The sequence below is a fragment of the Electrophorus electricus genome, chromosome 3 (assembly GCF_041902795.1).
Source record: "Electrophorus electricus isolate QZ-2024a chromosome 3, ASM4190279v1, whole genome shotgun sequence".
Classification (NCBI taxonomy): Eukaryota; Metazoa; Chordata; class Actinopteri; order Gymnotiformes; family Gymnotidae; genus Electrophorus; species Electrophorus electricus.
In genome coordinates, this window is record NC_137499.1 from 39,373,398 (window position 1) to 39,395,039 (window position 21,642).

The window sequence follows — 21,642 nt, forward strand, 5'->3', positions numbered from 1 at the left end:
TTTATGTTAGGCGCAAATTAAATAAATCATGCACCCACTTCTAATTATTTATATATCAAAATAATTTAATCAGGAAATGTAAACAAGCACTGAGTGAACTCAGAGAAAAAGGACACAAAGCTTTCCATGCCATTAAACCACAAATATCAGATATTAAACCATGAATATTAGTGAAAATTCCAGTTAGAATTTATCTAGAAATTGAACCCATTACCTTGTATGGCAGTGAAGTGTGAGGTCCGATTACAAATGAAGAATTTGGCAAATGACAAACACCCAATTGAGTTGTTGTATAATGAGTTTTGTAAACAAGTCGTAAGGGTTTACAGAAACATCACAACCAGTGCATGCATGATAGAATTAGGCCAATATCCATTAATTCATTATAAAGATACAGAAACGAGCAATTAAATTTCTTGAGACATTTAAATCCAATACCATTATAAAACTCTGCAATACCAAGAGTTGTGCAAAGAACAGTCCCCTCACTCAGCTGGTCCTGAGCCACTCTTCCAGTGACTCACTAATACACATCTCACAGGCTCAGAGGAAAAAGAACAAACCTGATCAGAATGTGTAAACATGTCATTTACTGGGAATTTCAAATAAAATCACAAAGTTTATGTTATCACTAAACAGTAAACCATGGCAGACTACCTGACAAAGGTGACTGAGAAAAAATGAGAACCACCTTGATGAAGTACAGACTCTGTGAACACTGTCTGACTATAGAGAGCGACATACACAAGAAATCTTGGCTTCCAAAAGAGCAAAGAGTTTGCCAAGAGTGCAAAGAACACAAAACTGAACTACAGCTGCACTTTCTAACAGAATGCTCAAAATCCAAGGAGATTCATAAAAAAACTTTCCAAAAATTCTTAAATGTCCCAGATTTAACAGCCTCTCTAAAATTCAGAAATGACCACACCTGCTAGGGGAACACAAGGCACAAAGAGACATGAACATTATTAGCACAACACACCCTCGTCTGCCATGCTACTAGTGATAGAAGGGACAGTGAAAATGTCAGGAGATACATACACACACATGCAAATGCACACCTGCATATGCACCCCCCCCCCCACACCTACTTTATTTCATTAGGATGCGTTTTCCCTTTCCAACTGTGATGCATTACAAAATTTAATCTTTAATCTTTAGTTTCCTTAAAGTATATAAAGCTTAATTTTTGTAGTATTATTATTCTTTAGTACCTTCATACTATGAAACCTTAGAACTGACATTATAAATGCACCACGCCAATAACAATGCAGGGGGCAATGCAGAGAGTGGCGTTCAGATGTGCACACACACACACACACACACACACACACACACACAACACAACACAGAGAGTACTGTTTGGATGTGCACACACACACACACAATGTAGAGAGTGCCATGTCTGAGTGTTTAGATGTGCACACACCCAGGTGTTGATTGTACTATTATGTCTATGTCTATTGTGCTATTATGTCTATGTGCTATTATGTGCTATATACGTCTGTACATTTGTGTTGGAGTGCTTGAAGGTATCAGTCAGAAAAAATATATGCAATGTAAAAGTAAGCTCTTTAGCAAGTGTTTGGATTGTGTGAGGTATAGATCTTGACCTCAAATGTTCCACATGATTCTTCTTATGATTCATCTTTATTATGTGATTGCCTCACAGAGATTAAAAAATAGATCACAAACCGATCTTAAACTGATCTTTTTATTTGACAAAGTTAAATACATTTCTATGACCAAAGATGTGTATATAGATTTATATAAAGGTTACATGTTCAGTATAACCTAGCTGCAATTTACAAGAGAGAAGAAATAACAAGAAAAAAACACACATTAAAAAATGTGATTAGTATTTTGTAAATTCAATGTTTTATCCAAATGATTGTGTATCTGAACAAGGAAGCAACAGTGGAAAGCTACAGTTAAGGTTGATTTACTCTGTAAATAAAATTTTCATTCAGTATTTAAGTTTTTCTATAGGCCATTTGTTCATTCCCACACATACATGTTAATTAACAAAGACCCTGATTGGCTATCACTGCCAAACTTTTTTCAGCCTTCGATTTAAATAAAAAGAAAAGGCATATATCTGCACAGTATAGAAGGCTGATTAATTGAAAAGGCTTGAATACAGTTAAAGTATCTGTGCATGACGTACACTAAATAATAGAATCAGTAACGATGTACACTAAATAATAGAATCAGTAACATGACGTACACTATATAATAGAATCAGTAACATGACTTACACTAAATAATAGAATCAGTAACATGACGTACACTAAATAATAGAATCAGTAACATGACGTACACTAAATAATAGGATCAGTAACATGACTTACACTAAATAGAATCAGTAACATGACTTACACTAAATAATAGAATCAGTAACATGACGTACACTAAATAATAGAATCAGTAACATGATGTACATTAAATAATAGAATCAGTAACATGACTTACACTAAATAGAATCAGTAGTTTCTTTACTTGTCATTTCCTAAATTGTCCATAATTTATGCCATTGGTGCACTTATTGCTGATGATTGCTTGTACAGTACTCGTAGGAAAAGGGGATGGTCATATGCAAAAAAAAAGGCATGCAGGTCCTGAAAGTTACAGGCGAGTTAAATATGCATGGGTTATTTAAATGTAGTCAATTATTAATTAGAAAATATATTGAAAAAAAGACAAGATTCAGCCTAATTCTCACTGCAGACTATAGCAACCCAGTCCACAGACCAAAATGGTTAAACACCACAAACCAATCAGAGGGGATTATATGTGATTTTTTATTTACAGTAAAACCCACAAATAAAGTAACACAGTCTGAAACGTTGTTCTGACATTTCACTTTATAAATATTGTAGTACAGAAAGTTACTAAACCAGAGTACAACTTTACAGTAACAATGCCTATATTCTGCTATTGTTCATACATTGATTTTTGAAGTATGTATGAGAAACGTCTGTCTGTTGCCTTTGGACTGGTGGGCGTGTTTAAGTGGGGCAGATGGGCATGCTTTGCAGTGAATTTCACATTAACAAAAAAATTGAGAAAATACCTGTATTGACCTTTATTTAATATTATCATAGCAATGCTGCTGGTAAAAAAATTAATGTACCACATATACAGTCATGATATTTTAAAAAGAGTTGATGCTTTTGAAAAAAGGAACAAAAAACATCATTCTTCAAATCGCATGACCCCTTCAAATCCGTGGTAAGTGAAAGGGTCCAGTGATGGACTACACAGACCTTTATCTAAACATGCTATCTTGTTGTACTCGCAGTCATTCTCTGAACCAGGATTGAAGTACACACCATCAGGCGAATGGATGGAGGGATCTTCATCAAAGTAATTGTGCGGCCTCAGAAGGACCCCGCCCCCGTTGCCCACGGTAACAGTGTTGGGGATGTCCTCAGCATGTGGAATATGGAGGAAGCCTGCAGTAACCCAGGCAACCAGGTCCTGGAATGAGAGGAAATCAAAACAGCTGAAATGAACAATTAATATCAGCCGTGATTAAATTCAACAATCAATGTAACTGTTGTGAAACAACAAGCAATTGTTAATGGTGGCATAAATATTTCATGCCACAATTCATATTTTAGTCATGAAATCTGAAGTCCACACACCTCATTATCAATGACCTCATTATCCTCAATATACTTGCTGAAGTCAACCACTGGGTCCCACATGTAGTTCTGACTATAGAGGCTACTGCTGGTCTGCTCCTCATCTTTATGTTTTGTTATGGCAACTTTGTATCTGAGTGAGAGAGAGAGAGAGAGACAGAGAAAGAAAGAGAGAGAGAGAGAGAGAGAGAGAGAGAGAGAGAGAGAGAGAGAGAGAGAGAGAGAGAGAGAGGAAGGGAGAGAGAGGGATGAAGGACCAGATAAAGAGATATAGCAAAGCCATCTTACAACTATGCAGCATTCTGAGGCATAAGGTGTATCAAAACTGACTGTGACCATCTGTAACACGATTTGTAACATGATATTTGTAACTACATATTTGTAACTGCACAATACATATTCATAATAAACGCATATGTGCATTTGTATTTATTGCTGCAGTTCAGCCATCAGCCGTAGACATCAGTCCTGTCATGGCCCCTCCCCCATCTGAGGATTTTCATGGTAGAATGAAAAAGTTGGATTCTTTAATGTATTGGTATGAATGAGGAAAAACAAATCCTCAGTGAAGCAGGTAATTTACACAGTAGCATTATTATGATTTTACATATCAGCTTTCTCTAGCATGCCCCTACTGAACAGAGCAGAGAGTAAATCCAGTAGTTACCAGCTTTTGTATTTTTAACCATTAGGTTTAGTGTACAGATACTGAACTTTGGGGTTTTACTATAAGACCTTCTTCAGTTCTCCTGGACATGCAAGTGTTGGCCAAACTGCAGTTATCACTTATGTTTAAAAAATCCTTCAGGGTTACTTTCAATTTGAGCAAACAAATGAGGAAAACAAGTGGCAAAACCTTTTTGTAAATATATATTTTCAGCTGAAATAAGTCAGTGTTTCATGAAATCAGATGCATTAATGTTCATCACAGTATTTGTGCTTTTGATAACTCTATATTGACACGATTCAAATCAGCTCCACAGTTCTGATGAATGTTGGTGTCTGGAGTTCCATCTGATTGTTATGGCAGTGCCGTAAGCTGGTGCAGTAAGCAGTAGGGCACATTATATGTGAGTGAACATGAGTCTGTATGTGAATCTGTGTGAGAGTTTGCGCGCGAGTCTGTATGAGAGTCTGTATGAGTCTGTGTGAAAGTTTGTACACGTGTTTGTATGCGAGTCTATATGTGAGTCTCTATGTGAGTCTGTATATGAGTGTTTATATGCATCTCACCGTGCCCAGCTCATACTCTTCTCCTCAGGCTCACTCTCAGGAAGGTGGTCCCCAGCAAAGCTCACCACCTGCAGCTTGTAGGAGCGCTGGTGGCCCCAGCAGTTGGTCTGATTGCTGGCTACATGGAGGTAGCGGGGCATCTTGCTGTCATAGCGCAGTGCCCCGTCTCTCTCCGTCCTGATTTGATTCTCCACCAGATGTGGGATCTTCGCCTTGCGCTGCGGCATCCAAGGTAATGGTACCTCCTCAAACACCATGTCTTTAGTCTGAAACACATTCTTCACACCTGCAGGTTAAAACAAGATGACATATGTATGGGTTTCCTCCCGGGCCTCTGGTTTCCTCTCACTGTCCAAAAACATGGCAATTAGGTCCATTGGTTTATCTACTGTACATTGTCCTGGTATGAGTATCTCTGAATGATTGCATGTCTATATGCCCAGTGGTGGATGGTGCTCTGTCCTGGTGTGAGTGTCTCTGAATGACTGTATGTCCACGTGCCCAGTGGTGGATGGTGCTCTGTCCTGGTGTGAGTGTCTCTGAATGACTGTATGTCCACATGCCCAGTGGTGGATGGTGCTCTGTCCTGGTGTGAGTGTCTCTGAATGACTGTATGTCCACGTGCCCAGTGGTGGATGGTGCTCTGTCCTGGTGTGAGTGTCTCTGAATGACTGTATGTCCACGTGCCCAGTGGTGGATGGTGCTCTGTCCTGGTGTGAGTGTCTCTGAATGACTGTATGTCCACGTGCCCAGTGGTGGATGGTGCTCTGTCCTGGTGTGAGTGTCTCCGAATGACTGTATGTCCACGTGCCCAGTGGTGGATGGTGCTCTGTCCTGGTGTGAGTGTCTCTGAATGACTGTATGTCCACATGCCCAGTGGTGGATGGTGCTCTGTCCTGGTGTGAGTGTCTCTGAATGACTGTATGTCCACATGCCCGTTGGTGGATGGTGCTTTGTCCTGGTGTGAGTGTCTCTGAATGACTGTATGTCCACATGCCCAGTGGTGGATGGTGCTCTGTCCTGGTGTGAGTGTCTCTGAATGACTGTATGTCCACATGCCCAGTGGTGGATGGTGCTCTGTCCTGGTGTTGTTCTTCCTCCCTTTCCCAGTGCCTAATGCAGTCCCCAAGGGGTCTGTGGTTTCCAGTTGAGAGTACACTGTGTGTGACTGCTGCTTCTCACTGGTGTGTGTGTTGTGTGGATGTAAAAACTGAGTATTTATTTATTGTAATTGTCCTAATAATAATAATAATAATAATACATTAACGGGAAGGTAAAGCAGCTGCTTAGTTTAGCGCCTTATTGAATGGAAGGCACAAGGAGCAAAATCTTTAGTGTTAGTGGTCATTAATGGCTCCTCCTTATGTTAGTCAAAAAATGTTTGGCATGTAGTCAAAAGAACACAGGCAAATAGAATATTGTTGAATTTTGAATTCTGAATATCAATATAGAAATATTGATGGTTAAGGACAAGTTGAATGATTTCTGTGAATGACCAGTTTGTTACCAGTAAATTACTTGGTAAGTCAATATAGTTAAAGCAAATTCTTGGGCTTATGGGCTAGCACACACATAAAAGTAAACCTGAATCTCTTGCTTTGGCTGTGATTTGTTTGTCGTATCATGATCATGATACGTTGGACAATGATTGCAAAGAATTTGACTCAGTTGATTCAACTTTTAAAGTGTCCTATATTTACACTTTATAAATCAGATAAGTTGGATAGATTAGTGGACAATTGCTGGCACCCACCCAAAGAGAGAAAACATAAATGCATGAATGGGTGTGGTCATTTGTTCATAAGATAGTATGACTACAATGGAGATGAAAAAAATTCCATGAATCTCATTTCAAGCTGGCATGTATAGCAATTCAACAACTTTCAGATAAAAGCAGAGGGTTCTACAGAGGGTTCTGAAATGTGTGTACTATATGGTTTCTTTTTTGTGTGAGAAAACTCACAAACCATAAGAACACGATCCTGTTTGAATGTTTCCGCCAAATTCATCAATAGCACTCGGAAATCTTTGAATGGAAAATTGGAGTGATAACGGCTAAGGAGATCAACCCCAGCCAGGTCTCAAACCTCAGTCTCACAGGGGTTAAACATACCCAGACTACCAGACCAAAGAAGCAGCTTGCTGCCCAAGCAGACAGGGAAGCTTGTGACCTGCCTCAAGTGACAATCCCTGTCACATGCCCAGCTATTCTTTAGCTGGTGACATTCCCTGTCACCACAATTCTGATGCCTGACTTCGAGGATACCACAATCATTCCATCTATAGTTTTTTTGTTGCTTTAAAAAAATGCAAATCTAAATCACCTACTTGTAATTTTGATCTACGTTCACACTTGACATGTTGACTAGTTTATTATATGTTGACTAGTCTATGGCACATTGAGCTTATTAGTAGTTACATACCTAAAAAAACCAATAGGTACATACCTAAAATATCCAGATCCACCTTGAAGTTGACGAAATGTGTGTGGATATTCCCAAGAACATTTTCCGCGACCTGGTGGCCAAACTTCAGACTTCCATCAACTTTGAATGATGACGATATGTAGCCAGTGGCGTGTACTCGTGCCTCCACGGAACCGCTCTGATAAAATATGAAGTCCCAAATATAATCGTAGTTACCTATAGCTGTGATGGTACGGAAATACAAAGCGCTGTTTGCCAGACCTCCGTAGCTGTTATGGAAAAAGTCTGAAAAGTGTCGTCGTAGCGGTCGGCCAGTGTCATGCTCAAACACACATATGGCGTTCCTGTAACGCTGTGTAACATTTGTGTCGATGTAGCGGTAAACGTCTACATAAGTAGCCAAGTAAGGACAGTCAACGCCTCGCACCAGTTCGTGAGCAAAGCGTCCGATCCCGATGCTGGAATCCAGGAATTTAGTAAGGATCATACCTGGCGTGATAGAACCGTACACAGACATCGCCTCTTGAACGCTGAGCTCGTAGGCAATCCTTTCTCCTTTGAATCGAACATCAAACACGCGCATGCCAGTGAGCGAGCTCAACCCAAAGGCGAAATTCCAGTCCAGGTAAATGACCTGGTTATTCCTCACGCTGAATCGTTTACCTTGGACATAATACTGTTGCGGTCCCAAGCCAGTGGGTCTTCTTCTCGGTTTCAGTGATGCATAATTAGAAATGTCTTTGAAGACAATCTTATTTAAACGACTTGTTGCATAGCTCCTTTTAAAACTATTTATGCTCTCAAAATATTCACCATTGTACAATAACTTTTCAACCTTCCAGTTTGAAGAGTTTTTGTCTTCATGATTGATTAAAACTTCAAATCCCACTGGATGGATATACATCCCACTGTAGTCACGAAAAAAGGAAAGCCATGTCTTGCGGTCGCCTGCCGTCACCCCGCGAGGCATTCCCTCGAACGCATTCAGGTTCCTTTGGTTTGGAATATAGCCAAAACTTTCCTTTAGTTCTGTTTCAAGTTTCCGAAATACCTCATTATATAGGAAGGTAAAAAGCTGTACATATTCTCCAATTGTGACTGGTCGGGCCGTGAAAGGTAGACTAGGGAGTTTGTATTTCTCCTTTGTAACATCTCGATGTCGCATGTCCCCAGATAGCGGTCCCACCACATACTCCTTGAGGTACCCGCGCTCTCCAAAGAAGACAACAACCGTTGCTTCACGTGGAGGTTTGGGTCCCTTCACGTCCAGATAGAGCAGAGCATCAGCTTTTTTCGGAAGCAAGAGGTCAATTAAGAAGATGAAGTTCTCTGATGTTCTTGCTGTGGCGGCATGAGAAATTTTTAAATCTGCTTGACCCCACATGTAGTTGCGAACTAATTGGTACTCCTGGGGAGTGAGATCTGCAAATATCAAACTGCGCTCCGAGTGGTTGACTACGATCGACTCCTGCGGTTGTAACTGACATTTTGGAAGTCTATTTGAATTCAAGCACATTAACACAATGTTGAGTATTACCGATACAAGTCCAATTAGTATCAGCAGGAACTTAACAAGGGAATTCGTCACTTGAGCCACCATACCTGTGATTTCCAGAGTGCTACAGCTGCGTCCCTCACTGGAGATGTGAGTACCAGTGAGCCGTCTGGGCCAGCTACACGTATAACAATCCAATCCCCCCTGTGCTGGACCTCAAAATATCGCACACGCCCACATCTGCCTGAGGTTAAATATGTCTTCCATTATAGAACGATTATGCAACGACCCACCACTCAGCTTTCAGTATGTTATCAACTCACCAAGTCAAATGATCAGCAATATTTTCCTACTTTGAATAGGCCTACAAAATAATTTAAACAGGAATGATTTAAACAGGAAAATTGTATTTTAAATTCTATTTTAAACTCTCACCACACACATAAAACCACATTGAGTTGTTAAGTTATCTCAAATAGACTTTCAGACACTGTGTGGCATACTATAAAAATGCACAGAAATTTTGACAAAATGTCAAATTTCAAGGTGGGTGCTACTACTGTTTAAACTATGTAGTGTACTTTGGTTCCTTGTCTACTTTTGTTGCAAGAAGACACAATTCTAACTGAGATGGCAATTATATTATTGAAATGTTTAAAAATAATCTAATAACATGTTCCATGCCATAGTTTCGTTTTCTCCACCCCTCGTTTAATTTTCCACACCTGTCCCTCGTTTAGTTCAGGTATTTAAACCTTGTTTTGAGCCTTGTGTCGTTTGCTGTTCATTGCATTTGTGTTTACTTCATTGCATTTATGCATTCATTGTGGTTGTTAGGCTTCATTGCGTTTATGTGTTTGGTGAATGTTTTTGAAAGCCCGTATATGCATGTATTTATGTTTGTACTCCATGCCTTTGTGTTTCCTAACCTTTGTTATAGCCTGCTTTCCCTGTTTACCTTTGTGTGTTTTGTTTGTTTGATCATGTATCCCCGTAATCTCCGTATTGACCCTGGACTACCCTTATGACTATGACTGTGTATTTGCCCTTAATAAATCTCGGTGTTCTCCACATGTGTCCACCTCCTTACCACTCACCATTACAATATTAACTATAATAAACCAATAGGTTTAGTGTTTGGACACTGAACTTTGGGGTTTCACTATAGGACTTTTTTCAGTTCTGGACATGCAAGAGTTGGTCAAATTGCAGTTGATCATGATGTTGAAAACATTTACATTATTTCATTGAGAGATTTACCCAAAGCAACTTACAATTATGTCTGAATACACTTTGGGCAAATCAGAATTACAGGTGTTGATCAGGGGCTCAACAATGGAGATAGTGAAACTTGAACTGAAACCTTCTAGTCAAGTATGTTAACCACTGAACTATCCCAAACTTGGTCTGAACACTTATCTAAGGAAACTTTGTTAAAAGTGGAGCAAGCTTTTTGTGAAAAAAATTATGCTCTGGTGAAATGATCCTGTCCGCTATTTAAGCAACATTTGGCATCTATCAAATAATCTAATTTAAGACTGTGTTATGCATATCACTGTAAAGAAAATCTTCTGCTTCCATTTTAGTCTATGTTACACTTTAGGCATATAATAAAGTGCCATCAAAACTAGAAGGTAGTTAGAAAACCTCTGGAAATGATTTATTATTAAACACACAAGAACAAACCTGCACAGCCATATAGAAGTAAGATGCATCAAGCATGCAGCAGTGATCATAAATGAGTGGAAAAGAACAAATGGTGAATATGGTGGCGTAGCATGTGGATGTGCTCTCAGTGTTGCTTCGGCTGACAACATGACAAGCAGGTCCTTTCTGAGGTCTAATCTCTTTAGTAGCCTCAGACACTAGAGCTGTGGCCAGGCTTGCATCAGCAGCACCGCGGTGCCATGGTGTTCATGTTCTCTCCTCTGCCACGCGCACACCCATGAACATAAAGCTGGGCTCTCTCTACCATGTGTCTATTTATAAAGAGGCATGCTGGAGTTTTGCCATCTTTCTTGAAGTCAATGATGAGCTCCTTGGTTTTATTGGTGTTGAGAGCCAGGCTGTTTTCTGAGCACTACTTAGTCAGGACATGTACCTCATTCCTGTAAGATGCCGGAAATGCATTCAATCACAATTGTATCATTTTGTATCACAACTGTATTGTTTTCCAGTACTTACAGATTATGGGTGGTCAGATTAGAAATCCAGTATGCAACAGCAATGGTGCTTATTGAGTCTTAGATCTTGGAGTTTGGAGAGCAGCGTGCCTGGGATTATTGTGTTGAATGCAGCACTGTAATCAATAAACAGCATTTGGATTTTTGCTTTTTGGTAATCAAGGTGGATTAGTAGAGTATGGACAGTGGAGATGGCATCTTCCATAGACCTATTTGAGTGGTATGCATAGTGGTATTGGCCCAGAGCTTCAGGAGTTTTTCAGGAGTCTGTATCAGTTTTTCATGAAAACACTTCAACAACGATCAGAGTGAGGGCAACTGGCCGAAAGTCATTAAGGCTTCTGGCAGCGGGTGTCTTGGGTAGCAGTACATTGGTGGCTGTTTTGAAACATTTTGGGGAAAACAGTTTGTGAGAAAGATGTATTGAGAATGTTGATAAATACATCTGCCAGCTGGTCTGTGCATTTTTCAGTATTAATCTAGAGACACTGTCAAGATCTGCTTCTTTCCTAGCGCTCACCCTGCAGAGCATGCATCTCATGTCATGAGTCTGAAGTGTGAGGGGAGATGGTTCTTCTTAATTGTGTTCTTATGGCTGGCTCTTTGTTATCCATGTCAAACCATGCAAAGAATTTGTTTAGCTCCCCTGCTTGTGTGAGGTCACTGTTTGGGTGATGTTTGTTGTTGGTAAGGTTAGTGACAGACAGGATGCCTAACCATCCCAAACTGCTGCATGTGTGCCAACTTAACACATATAATGCCCTTTTCAGCATGACCTTAGTGACACTGTAAACTGTTATACCACCAGACCTGCTGACTGCATTCATTGCACTCAGCAGATGTCGCTGTTCACCAAGACCTTCTTGCTAGGGAAGATCCGGATGCATCTGTGGCCACAGAAACTGATGTATGCCAGAACAGATGTGTATTCTCTTTCTCATCAGCTTGTCAGATGTGTGGCCTGTTTTGCAAAAATGTCCCTTTGTGTGTATTTTCACATCAGTCCTGAAGCTGAAACATAGACCCTTCAGGTCCTTTACTGTTCTGATAGTTGGTTTAATATTAATTGGGGGCCTGCATGGTGACATCTAGAACAGAGAGGTATACTGGCTGTCCCAGGTGGGGGATTTTGAAACTTTGTATGCATCTTAAATGTTTGAGTAAACATGGTCCAGAAGGACCCTGCCCCCGTTGCCCACGGTAACAGTGTTGGGGATGTCCTCAGCATGTGGAATATGGAGGAAGCCTGCAGTAACCCAGGCAACCAGGTCCTGGAATGAGAGGAAATCAAAACAGCTGAAATGAACAATTAATATCAGCCATGTTTAAATTCTACAATCAATGTAACTGTTGTGAAACAACAAGCAATTGTTAATGGTGGCATAAATATTTCATGCCACAATTCATATTTTAGTCATGAAATCTGAAGTCCGCACACCTCATTATCAATGACCTCATTATCCTCAATATACTTGCTGAAGTCAATCACTGGGTCCCACATGTAGTTCTGACTATAGAGGCTACTGCTGGTCTGCTCCTCATCTTTATGTTTTGGCAACTTTGTATCTGAGTGAGAGAGAGAGAGAGAGAGAGAGAGAGAGAGAGATTGAGAGAGAGAGAGAGAGAGCGAGAGAGAGAGAGAGAGAGAGAGGAAGGGTGAGAGAGGGATGAAGGACCAGATAAAGAGATATAGCAAAGCCATCTTACAACTATGCAGCATTCTGAGGCATAAGGTGTATCAAAACTGACTGTGACCATCTGTAACACGATTTGTAACATGATATTTGTAACTACATATTTGTAACTGCACAATACATATTCAAAATAAACGCATATGTGCATTTGTATTTATTACTGCAGTTCAGCCATCAGCCGTAGACATCAGTCCTGTCATGGCCCCTCCCCCATCTGAGGATTTTCATGGTAGAATGAAAAAGTTGGATTCTTTAATGTATTGGTATGAATGAGGAAAAACAAATCCTCAGTGAAGCAGGTAATTTACACAGTAGCATTATTATGATTTTACATATCAGCTTTCTCTAGCATGCCCCTACTGAACAGAGCAGAGAGTAAATCCAGTAGTTACCAGCTTTTGTATTTTTAACCATTAGGTTTAGTGTACAGATACTGAACTTTGGGGTTTTACTATAAGACCTTCTTCAGTTCTCCTGGACATGCAAGTGTTGGCCAAACTGCAGTTATCACTTATGTTTAAAAAATCCTTCAGGGTTACTTTCAATTTGAGCAAACAAATGAGGAAAACAAGTGGCAAAACCTTTTTGTAAATATATATTTTCAGCTGAAATAAGTCAGTGTTTCATGAAATCAGATGCATTAATGTTCATCACAGTATTTGTGCTTTTGATAACTCTATATTGACACGATTCAAATCAGCTCCACAGTTCTGATGAATGTTGGTGTCTGGAGTTCCATCTGATTGTTATTGCAGTGCCGTAAGATGGTGCAGTAAGCAGTAGGGCACATTATATGTGAGTGAACATGAGTCTGTATGTGAATCTGTGTGAGAGTTTGCACGCGAATCTGTATGTGAGTCTGTATGAGTCTGCGTGAAAGTTTGTACACGGGTTTGTATGCGAGTCTATATGTGAGTCTCTATGTGAGTCTGTATATGAGTGTATATGTGCATCTCACCGTGCCCAGCTCATACTCTTCTCCTCAGGCTCACTTTTAGGAAGGTGGTCCCCAGCAAAGCTCACCACCTGCAGCTTGTAGGAGCGCTGGTGGCCCCAGCAGTTGGTCTGATTGCTGGCCACATGGAGGTAGCGGGGCATCTTGCTGTCATAGTGCAGTTCTCCGTCTCTCTCCATCCTGATTTGATTCTCCACCAGATGTGGGATCTTCTCCTTGCGCTGTGGCATCCAAGGTAAACAAACACCATGTCTTTAGTCTGAAACACATTCTTCACACCTGCAGGTTAAAACAAGTTAACATATGTGTGGGTTTCCTCCAGGGTCTCTGGTTTCCTCCCACAGTCCAAAAACATGGCAATTAGGTCCATTGGTTAATCTACTGTACATTGTCCTGGTGTGAGTGTCTCTGAATGACTATGTCCACATTCCCAGTGGCGGATGGTGCTTTGTCCTGGGTGCCATCCTCCTTCCCCTTCTTTGTGCCTAATGCAGACCCCAGGGCCTTTCGCTGGTTTTCACTGTGTGCGACTGTTGCTTCTCACTGGTGTGTGTATTGATTTGAGTTTTTATAGATGATTAAGCATCCTTGGGTATGGGGAAGGCACTGGATAAGTGTAGATACTACTACTACTACTACTAACACTAATAATAATAATAATAATAATAATAATAATAATAATAATAATAATAATATATTATTATTATTATTATTATTAAGAAGAAGAAGAAGAAGAAGAAAAAGAAAAAGAAGAAGAAATTAAAGTTAAAACAGCTGCTTAGTTTAGCGCCTTACTGAATGGGAGGCAGAAGGAGCAAAATCTTTAGTGTTAGTGGTGATTAATGTTAGTCAAAAAAGGTTTGGCATCTAGTCAAAGAATACAGACAATTAGAATATTGTTGAATTTTGAATTCTGAATATCAAATCTGACTGCAAATATAGAAATATTGATGGTTAAGGACAAGTGTATGATTTCTGTGTATGATGACCAGTTTGTTACTTGGTAAGCCAATATATTTTCAAGCAAATTCTTGGGCTCATGGGCTAGTACACACATCAAAGAAACACAGATCGAGGAATGCCTTCAACAGGCAAGAGTTTTTCCCTTACAATCTCCACCGTCACCTCATCTTTTTCTTGTACGAATTTTTTTAATTCATAGCTAAAATATCCAGATCCACCTTGAAGTTGACGAAATGTGTGGATATTCCCAAAAACATTTTCCGCGACCTGGTGGCCAAACTTCAGACTTCCATCAACTTTGAATGATGACGATATGTAGCCAGTGGCGTGTACTCGTGCCTCCACGGAACCGCTCTGATAAAGTATGAAGTCCCAAATATAATCGTAGTTACCTATAGCTGTGATGGTACAGAAGTACAAAGCGCTGTTTGCCAGACTTCCGTAGCTGTTATGGAAAAAGTCTGAAAAGTGTTGTAGCGGTCGGCCAGTGTCATGCTCAAACACACATATGGCGTTCCTGTAACGCTGTGTAACATTTGTGTCGATGTAGCGGTAAACGTCTACATAAGTAGCCAAGTAAGGACAGTCAACGCCTCGCACCAGTTCGTGAGCAAAGCGTCCGATCTCGATGCTGGAATCCAGGAATTTAGTAAGGATCATACCTGGCGTGATAGAACCGTACACAGACATCGCCTCTTGAACGCTGAGCTCGTAGGCAATCCTTTCTCCTTTGAATCGAACATCAAACACGCGCATGCCAGTGAGCGAGCTCAACCCAAAGGCGAAATTCCAGTCCAGGTAAATGACCTGGTTATTCCTCACGCTGAATCGTTTACCTTGGACATAATACTGTTGCGGTCCCAAGCCAGTGGGTCTTCTTCTCGGTTTCAGCGATGCACAATTATAAATGTCTTTGAAGACAATCTTATTTAAACGACTTGCTGCATAGCTCCGTTTAAAACTATTTATGCTCTCAAAATATTCACCATTGTACAATAACTTTTCAACCTTCCAGTTGAAGAGTTTTTGTCTTCATGATGGATTAAACCTTCAAATCCCACTGGATGGATGTATATCCCACTGTAGTCATGAAACAAGGAAAGCCATGTCTTGCGGTCACCTGTCGTTACCCCGCGAGGCATTCCCTCGAATGCATTCAGGTTCCTTTGGTTTGGAATATAGCCAAAACTTTCCTTTAGTTCTGTTTCAAGTTTCCGAAATACCTCATTATATAGGAAGGTAAAAAGCTGTACATATTCTCCAATTGTGACTGGTCGGGCCGTGAAAGGTAGACTAGGGAGTTTGTATTTCTCCTTTGTAACATCGCGATGTCGCATGTCCCCAGATAGTGGTCCCACCACATACTCCTTGAGGTACCCGCGCTCTCCAAAGAAGACAACAACCGTTGCTTCACATGGAGGTTTGGGTCCCTTCGCGTCCAGATAGTGCAGAGCATCAGCTTTTTTTCGGAAGCAAGAGGTCAATTAAAAAGATGAAGTTCTCTGATGATCTTGCTGTGGCGGCATGAGAAATTTTTAAATCTGCTTGACCCCACATGTAGTTGCAAACTAATTGGTACTCCTGGGGAGTGAGATCTGCAAATATCAAACTGCGCTCTGAGTGGTTGACTACGATTGACTCCTGCGGTTGTAATTGACATTTTGGAAGTCTATTTGAATTCAAGTACATTAACACAATGTTGAGTATTACCGATACAAGTCCAATTAGTATCAGCTGGAACTTAACAAGGGAATTCGTCGCTTGAGCCACCATACCTGTGATTTCCAGAGTGCTGCAGCTGTGTCCCTCACTGGAGTAGTGGAGATGTGGGGACCACTGAGCCCTCTGGGCCAGCTACACGTATAGCAATCCCCCCCCGCCGCCGTGCTGGACCTCAAAATATCGCACACACCCACATCTTCCAGAGGTTAAATATGTCTTCCGACGATTATGCAACTCTCAGCCCACAACATTCCACAAATCATACCGATCACTGGAACAGGTTGGATTGAAAGACAGCATGGAGGCACTAATCATGGCAGCACAGGAGCAAGCTCTGAATACAATCAGTAGAGGCTGGGATCTACCATACCAGGCAGAAGCCCAGATGCTGGCTTTGCAAAGATGCCCCTGAGACAATCCAGCACATAACAGTGGGATGCAAGATGCTGGCAGGCAGAGCATACATGGAAAACCATAACCAAGTGGCAGGCATAGTATGCAGAAACATCTATGCCAAGTATGGGCTGGAAGTTACAAGATCAAAGTGGGATAAAATCCCAAAGGTGGTAGAGAATAACCATGTTAAGATCCTGTGGGACTTCTAGATCCAGACTGACAATGGATAATCAGCAGAAGAGGGCCATAGTGATAGATGTAGCAATCCCAAGTGATAGCAACACCAGGAACAAGGAACATGAGAAGCTCAAGAAATACCAAGGGATGAGAGAAGAGCTGGAAAAGATGTGAAAGGCAACAGTGGTTCCAGTAGTAACCGGAGTATTAGGAGCTGTGACCCTTAAACTGGGAGAATGGCTACAGCAGACCCCAGGAACAACATCCAAGATCTCCATCCAGAAGAATGCAGTCCTGGGAAGACCATAGATATTAGGCAGGACCCTCAAACTCCCAGGCCTGTGATAGAGGACCCAAGCTTGAAGGAAAAGGACTATATTTATAAAATGCCTGGTAAAAAAATGTTTTATCATATGTCTGGAGTTCAGCTTTCAGAGGCACAATGGCACAATACTTCAGAAATGTCAGTAGTAATGGTCTTATGTCAAGAGTTCCTCATAGGGCTTAGGTTTTTAAGAGCATCAAGTTTAGTAACACCTGATCTCCTTTCTCCCTTCCTATCTTTCAGGTCTAAAGTTTCTTGACAAGTCTGATATATATTGTCTGGCGTCCACTCCATTTAGTAGGACAGATACTTCTTGGTGCAGTAAGCTGTATTGTATTGTATTGCAGTAAGATAATTCTATGTGAATCTGTGCTCTCTCAACAAGTATTCATAACCATCACTGTTTAATCAACCTAACTGTATGCCTGTCATGATTTGTATCTGCAACATGATGCTTTTGTAACTATATGTCACAATATGTATTCATAATAAATGCATGGGTATATTTATAAAACAATATAAATGTTTTTTATCTGACATTCAATAACATGTTAACTGCATTTTTATTGCACTTCCTTGGCATACCTTGTCATGTCCTCTCTCCCCACCTTTAATCTGGGTCTTTCCATGGTTGAATGAAAAATGTGTATTCTTTAATGTCTTTTTATGAATTGGGGAATTAAAAAATCAAAAATCCACAGAGAACCATGTGATTTACACAGTAGGATTATTCAGATTTTGCATGTTTAATGTAGCACTTCCCTACTGAACAGAGCAGAGAGTAAATACAATAGATACCAGCTTTTGTATTTTAAGCATTAGGTTTGAGGACACTGCACTGTTGGTACACTGAACTTTGGGGTTTCAATATAGGACCTCCCTAAGTTCTCCAAGACATGCAGGAGTTGGTCACACTGCAGTTGATCATCACATTAAAAAACAACCTTGGGTACCTGTAGTTTGACCAAATACCTGAGGAAACAATGTTAAAAAAAGTGGTGAAGCCTTTTTATTAAAAAAAAATATGTTGCTCAGTTGAAATAAACCTGTTGTTGCTATTTGGCCTTTAGCAAATAATCTAGATAAATAGGATTTAAAATTTTGTTATGTATATCATTGTAAATAAAATCCTGCCTCCATTTTAGTCCATTGAAACTATCTTAGTTAGAAAACCTATTCAAATGATCGATTATTAAACACACAAGCATATAAAACTGATGAGGCATACAGCAATGATTATATGTAACTGGTACATGGGCAAATGCCAAAATAAAAAGTCATTTGACAGAAGCAACTTTGGTCATGAAGTATATGATACAACTGCTTTCAAATGGATTCATATATTCTTCCATTCATTCATGATCATTTCTAATTCTCTACCTTTATGCCATGTTGATGTATATATGCTACTCTCTAAATTGTTTAATGCCTAGCCTTGTCTCACAATATTTCTGCAGTCTGTGTTGTAATATCCTGCATCTTGCACCCCCTGATGCATCTGCCCAGGGCAGTCCTCTTTCTCCCACTCCCTTATCTTTACCTCCCTCTCTTCTTCACTCCTCATGGCTCCCTCTAGACTGAATACTGTATGTTAACTTTGCAGCTCTTCCTGGCTTGTTCCTGCATCAGACAGGTTTCAGACAGATTTGCACTCATCAAACACAGACTAGAACTTGTAGGAACCAGACAAACCAATAGGAGACAGAAAAGACTCCTAATGTTCACTTGATCTTATTGCTTATTTGTTTTTTATTGCTGATTTTCTTCATGTTGTAGTGTCCGGTGTCAATCCCTCCGCCTTCGCCCCTGCAACCCCATCTTGGCTCCTATCAAGGATTCTTCCTCAGACACTTACAGTTTTTCCTTGGCACTGTTCCTTCATTTTTCCCCTGGACTCAGACATATGTAAAGCTGCTTTTTTTGACAGAGGCTCTGTTAAACAGTGCTATATAAATAAATTTGACGTTGACTTAACTCAACATCTATGTTGTGTATTAAGACTGCTGCTAGAATGACTTTTATACTTCTAAGATAAACTCAACTGACAATATTCCAAATGTGCAAATAAGTATAGAAAAATTCAAGAACAATTCAGTCTCATGACTCATATTTGCCAAATTCTATGTATGATGGATTGCTTATAATGTAATATCTGGCAACCACACAGAGAGGCTAAGTGCTTAAGTGTACAGGTTTTTGTACACAGTATGTATGGTTCTGTTTAGATTTTACACATAAGATGCTGTTTTGTCATTAAGAACCCCATGTTAATGATCCCTTCTATTCATTACACTCATAAGAGTTAATGCTGCTGAACCTCACAGAAAAAGGGTCATAGTTGGTTTTAGCTACTTAGGTGAGCATTAGCAGGTGTTTTCCCATGCATATAGCCTGTGCAGCTGCTGTAGCAACTGCAGCTCCCAGGTCTGAAAATTTCACTTAATTTATGTGTTCTGTAGCAGCATTTCATGTCAGTAAATCTTTTCAGGCAGTAATAACAGGCGAATAGTATGGAGAAGAGCAAATCACACTTGTCTGTTCTGGATCCCAAAAGATTGCACAAAAGCACCACCTTCCAGACTTAAATTATATCTTTCACAATGACTGCATCCTGCAATACAGTGCGGTCACGTGCATGTAATGCACATTTTTAACTCGGATACTCAACTATTTACATATTTTACATCCAGAGTGCACAAAAGTTCTTTGTCATTTATTTATAGAATGAATCCTAGCAAGTACAATAAGTTAGAGTTCAAGATACTGTGGAACTAGAATACTGTTGAAATACAGGAATCAATGCTGATACCTAGAAGTGCAAAACAAGTAAACAAGTAAGACAATGATAAGTGCAATAACAAGCAATATCAAAGTATACATGCTAGAGTATCAGTTACTCAACAGTACTATGAATTTCACGGATGCAGGATCAATGGTCATTTTTAAATATTGCACAAATTGATACGTTTCCAGTCTGTGTTTGAAGACTGCAAGGGACTATGCTGTCTAGACAGCCAGTGGAAGTTCATTCCACCATCAGGGAGCCAAGACAGAGAATAGTCTAGATGCTTGTCTTCCATGAGACTTGAAGCATGGTGTTTCAAGCCAAGCCATACTTGAGGTTCAGGCTTTGACCATTGTCATCATGTATGGAGGGGCTGGTCCATTTTTAGCTTTATTGGCGAGCAACAAGATTTTAAATCTGATGCGAGCAGCTACTGGAAGTCAGTGAAGGGAATGTAGCAGTAGAGTGACATGTGTGAAGTTTGGAAGATTGAAGCCTAGTCGTGCTGCTGCATTCTGGATCAGTTGTAGACATCTGATGGTCCATAGAGAAAGACCAACATGTAGCGAATTGCAGTAGTCTAGCTTTGACTAGAGACTGTACAAGTGCTAAATCCTACATATGTTACAAATGAGAAATCTGCAAGACCTGGTCAGAGTTGAGAACGACAACTGTCTGTCCAAAGTTACACCCAGGCTATGAGCAGCTTCAGATGGTGATACCAGGGAGTTCTCCAAGAAAACTGTGAGGACAAGTCTAAGACTCTGAACCGTTCCCGTGAGACATATCATCATTGGTGCTGGGAAAAGATCATCTTTGCTACAAGACTTTGAGAAGTTCTCTGGAAAAACAAGATTCATTGTCTTACAAAGAACAGAGTGGTTGAGGAGAAAGATGTTATCATGGAAGTGTTTGGTGGTGTCAGTCAACATCCTCTTTGTGTAAATGACAAGGTAAATCCTTCAGCGGGACATAGTGGTGTCAAGTTCAACTTGCATAATGATGGATCTTAATTTACATATATTGAATAACATATGTTTCAGTATAGTGGTGGCGATTTCAAACACTAGTATGTAAAGAAGGTGTGGCGATTTCATAATCACTTATGAAAACTGTATAAAAATGTGCATTCTTTGTGTAACTGTTAGACATATTCCAGACTCTGCCGCATTTGTATGTAACGCTGAGCTCAGAAATAAATACTGGACCAGCTATTCTCTTCAATTAATTTTTGAATCTACATCTTTATTTCTCCTTAGTGTGTATTAAATAAAACAATTGAATACTTAGGGACTATTAAGGAATGACAAGGATCAGAGACAGGCGTCATAAAAGAGGTTGGCGCAACGCTAGGTGGTTCTACTGTAGCTTCATCCTCTGCCTCTACCACAGATAAAAACACCCTTGCAGCACTGTCTCACTTCCAGTCACAGCACACCCTCGCTCAGGCAACATTCACTTGTCCACCAACTGCTGAAACAGGTCATTCCATACTTCAGCTTGTGTGGCAAAATGACTTACTGTTAATGATGAGTCAAACTCAAGCCAGAGTAGGGGAATGAATGCTGGTGGGAAGAGTGGGACCAAAGGAAAAGGACTGGAGGAATACTGCAACCTTTTCCTTAAAAGGTGATGAAATCC

The 21,642-nt window shown here is 40.3% G+C and overlaps 1 protein-coding gene and 1 pseudogene across 1 annotated transcript; both read right to left on the bottom strand.

The window, feature by feature from the left end:
• Positions 1–1,700: 1,700 nt before the first annotated feature.
• LOC113580892 (primary amine oxidase, liver isozyme-like) lies at positions 1,701–8,990 on the bottom strand. Its single transcript, XM_027015727.3, has 4 exons — positions 7,328–8,990; positions 4,881–5,166; positions 3,648–3,780; positions 1,701–3,480 (listed from the first exon to the last, which is right to left on the bottom strand). The coding sequence occupies exons 1-4, from the start codon at positions 8,904–8,906 to the stop codon at positions 3,196–3,198; spliced, it is 2,283 nt and encodes a 760-aa protein (XP_026871528.2). The 5' UTR covers positions 8,907–8,990; the 3' UTR covers positions 1,701–3,195.
• A 3,142-nt stretch (positions 8,991–12,132) lies between these two features.
• Positions 12,133–16,369, bottom strand: LOC113580858 (primary amine oxidase, liver isozyme-like; annotated as a pseudogene).
• Between the last annotated feature and the right edge of the window lie 5,273 nt (positions 16,370–21,642).

What these genes read in the sequence shown, in the direction of transcription:
- LOC113580892 (XM_027015727.3), bottom strand. Translation starts at nt 8,906, where the DNA reads ATGGTGGCTCAAGTGACGAATTCCCTTGTTAAGTTCCTGCTGATACTA. An exon ending in GGTGGATCTGGATATTTTAG is followed by an intron (nt 5,167 to 7,327) that starts GTATGTACCTAT and finishes TTTAACCTGCAG; the next exon opens with GTGTGAAGAATGTGTTTCAG. An exon ending in ATGAGGTCATTGATAATGAG is followed by an intron (nt 3,481 to 3,647) that starts GTGTGTGGACTT and finishes CTCTCATTCCAG; the next exon opens with GACCTGGTTGCCTGGGTTAC.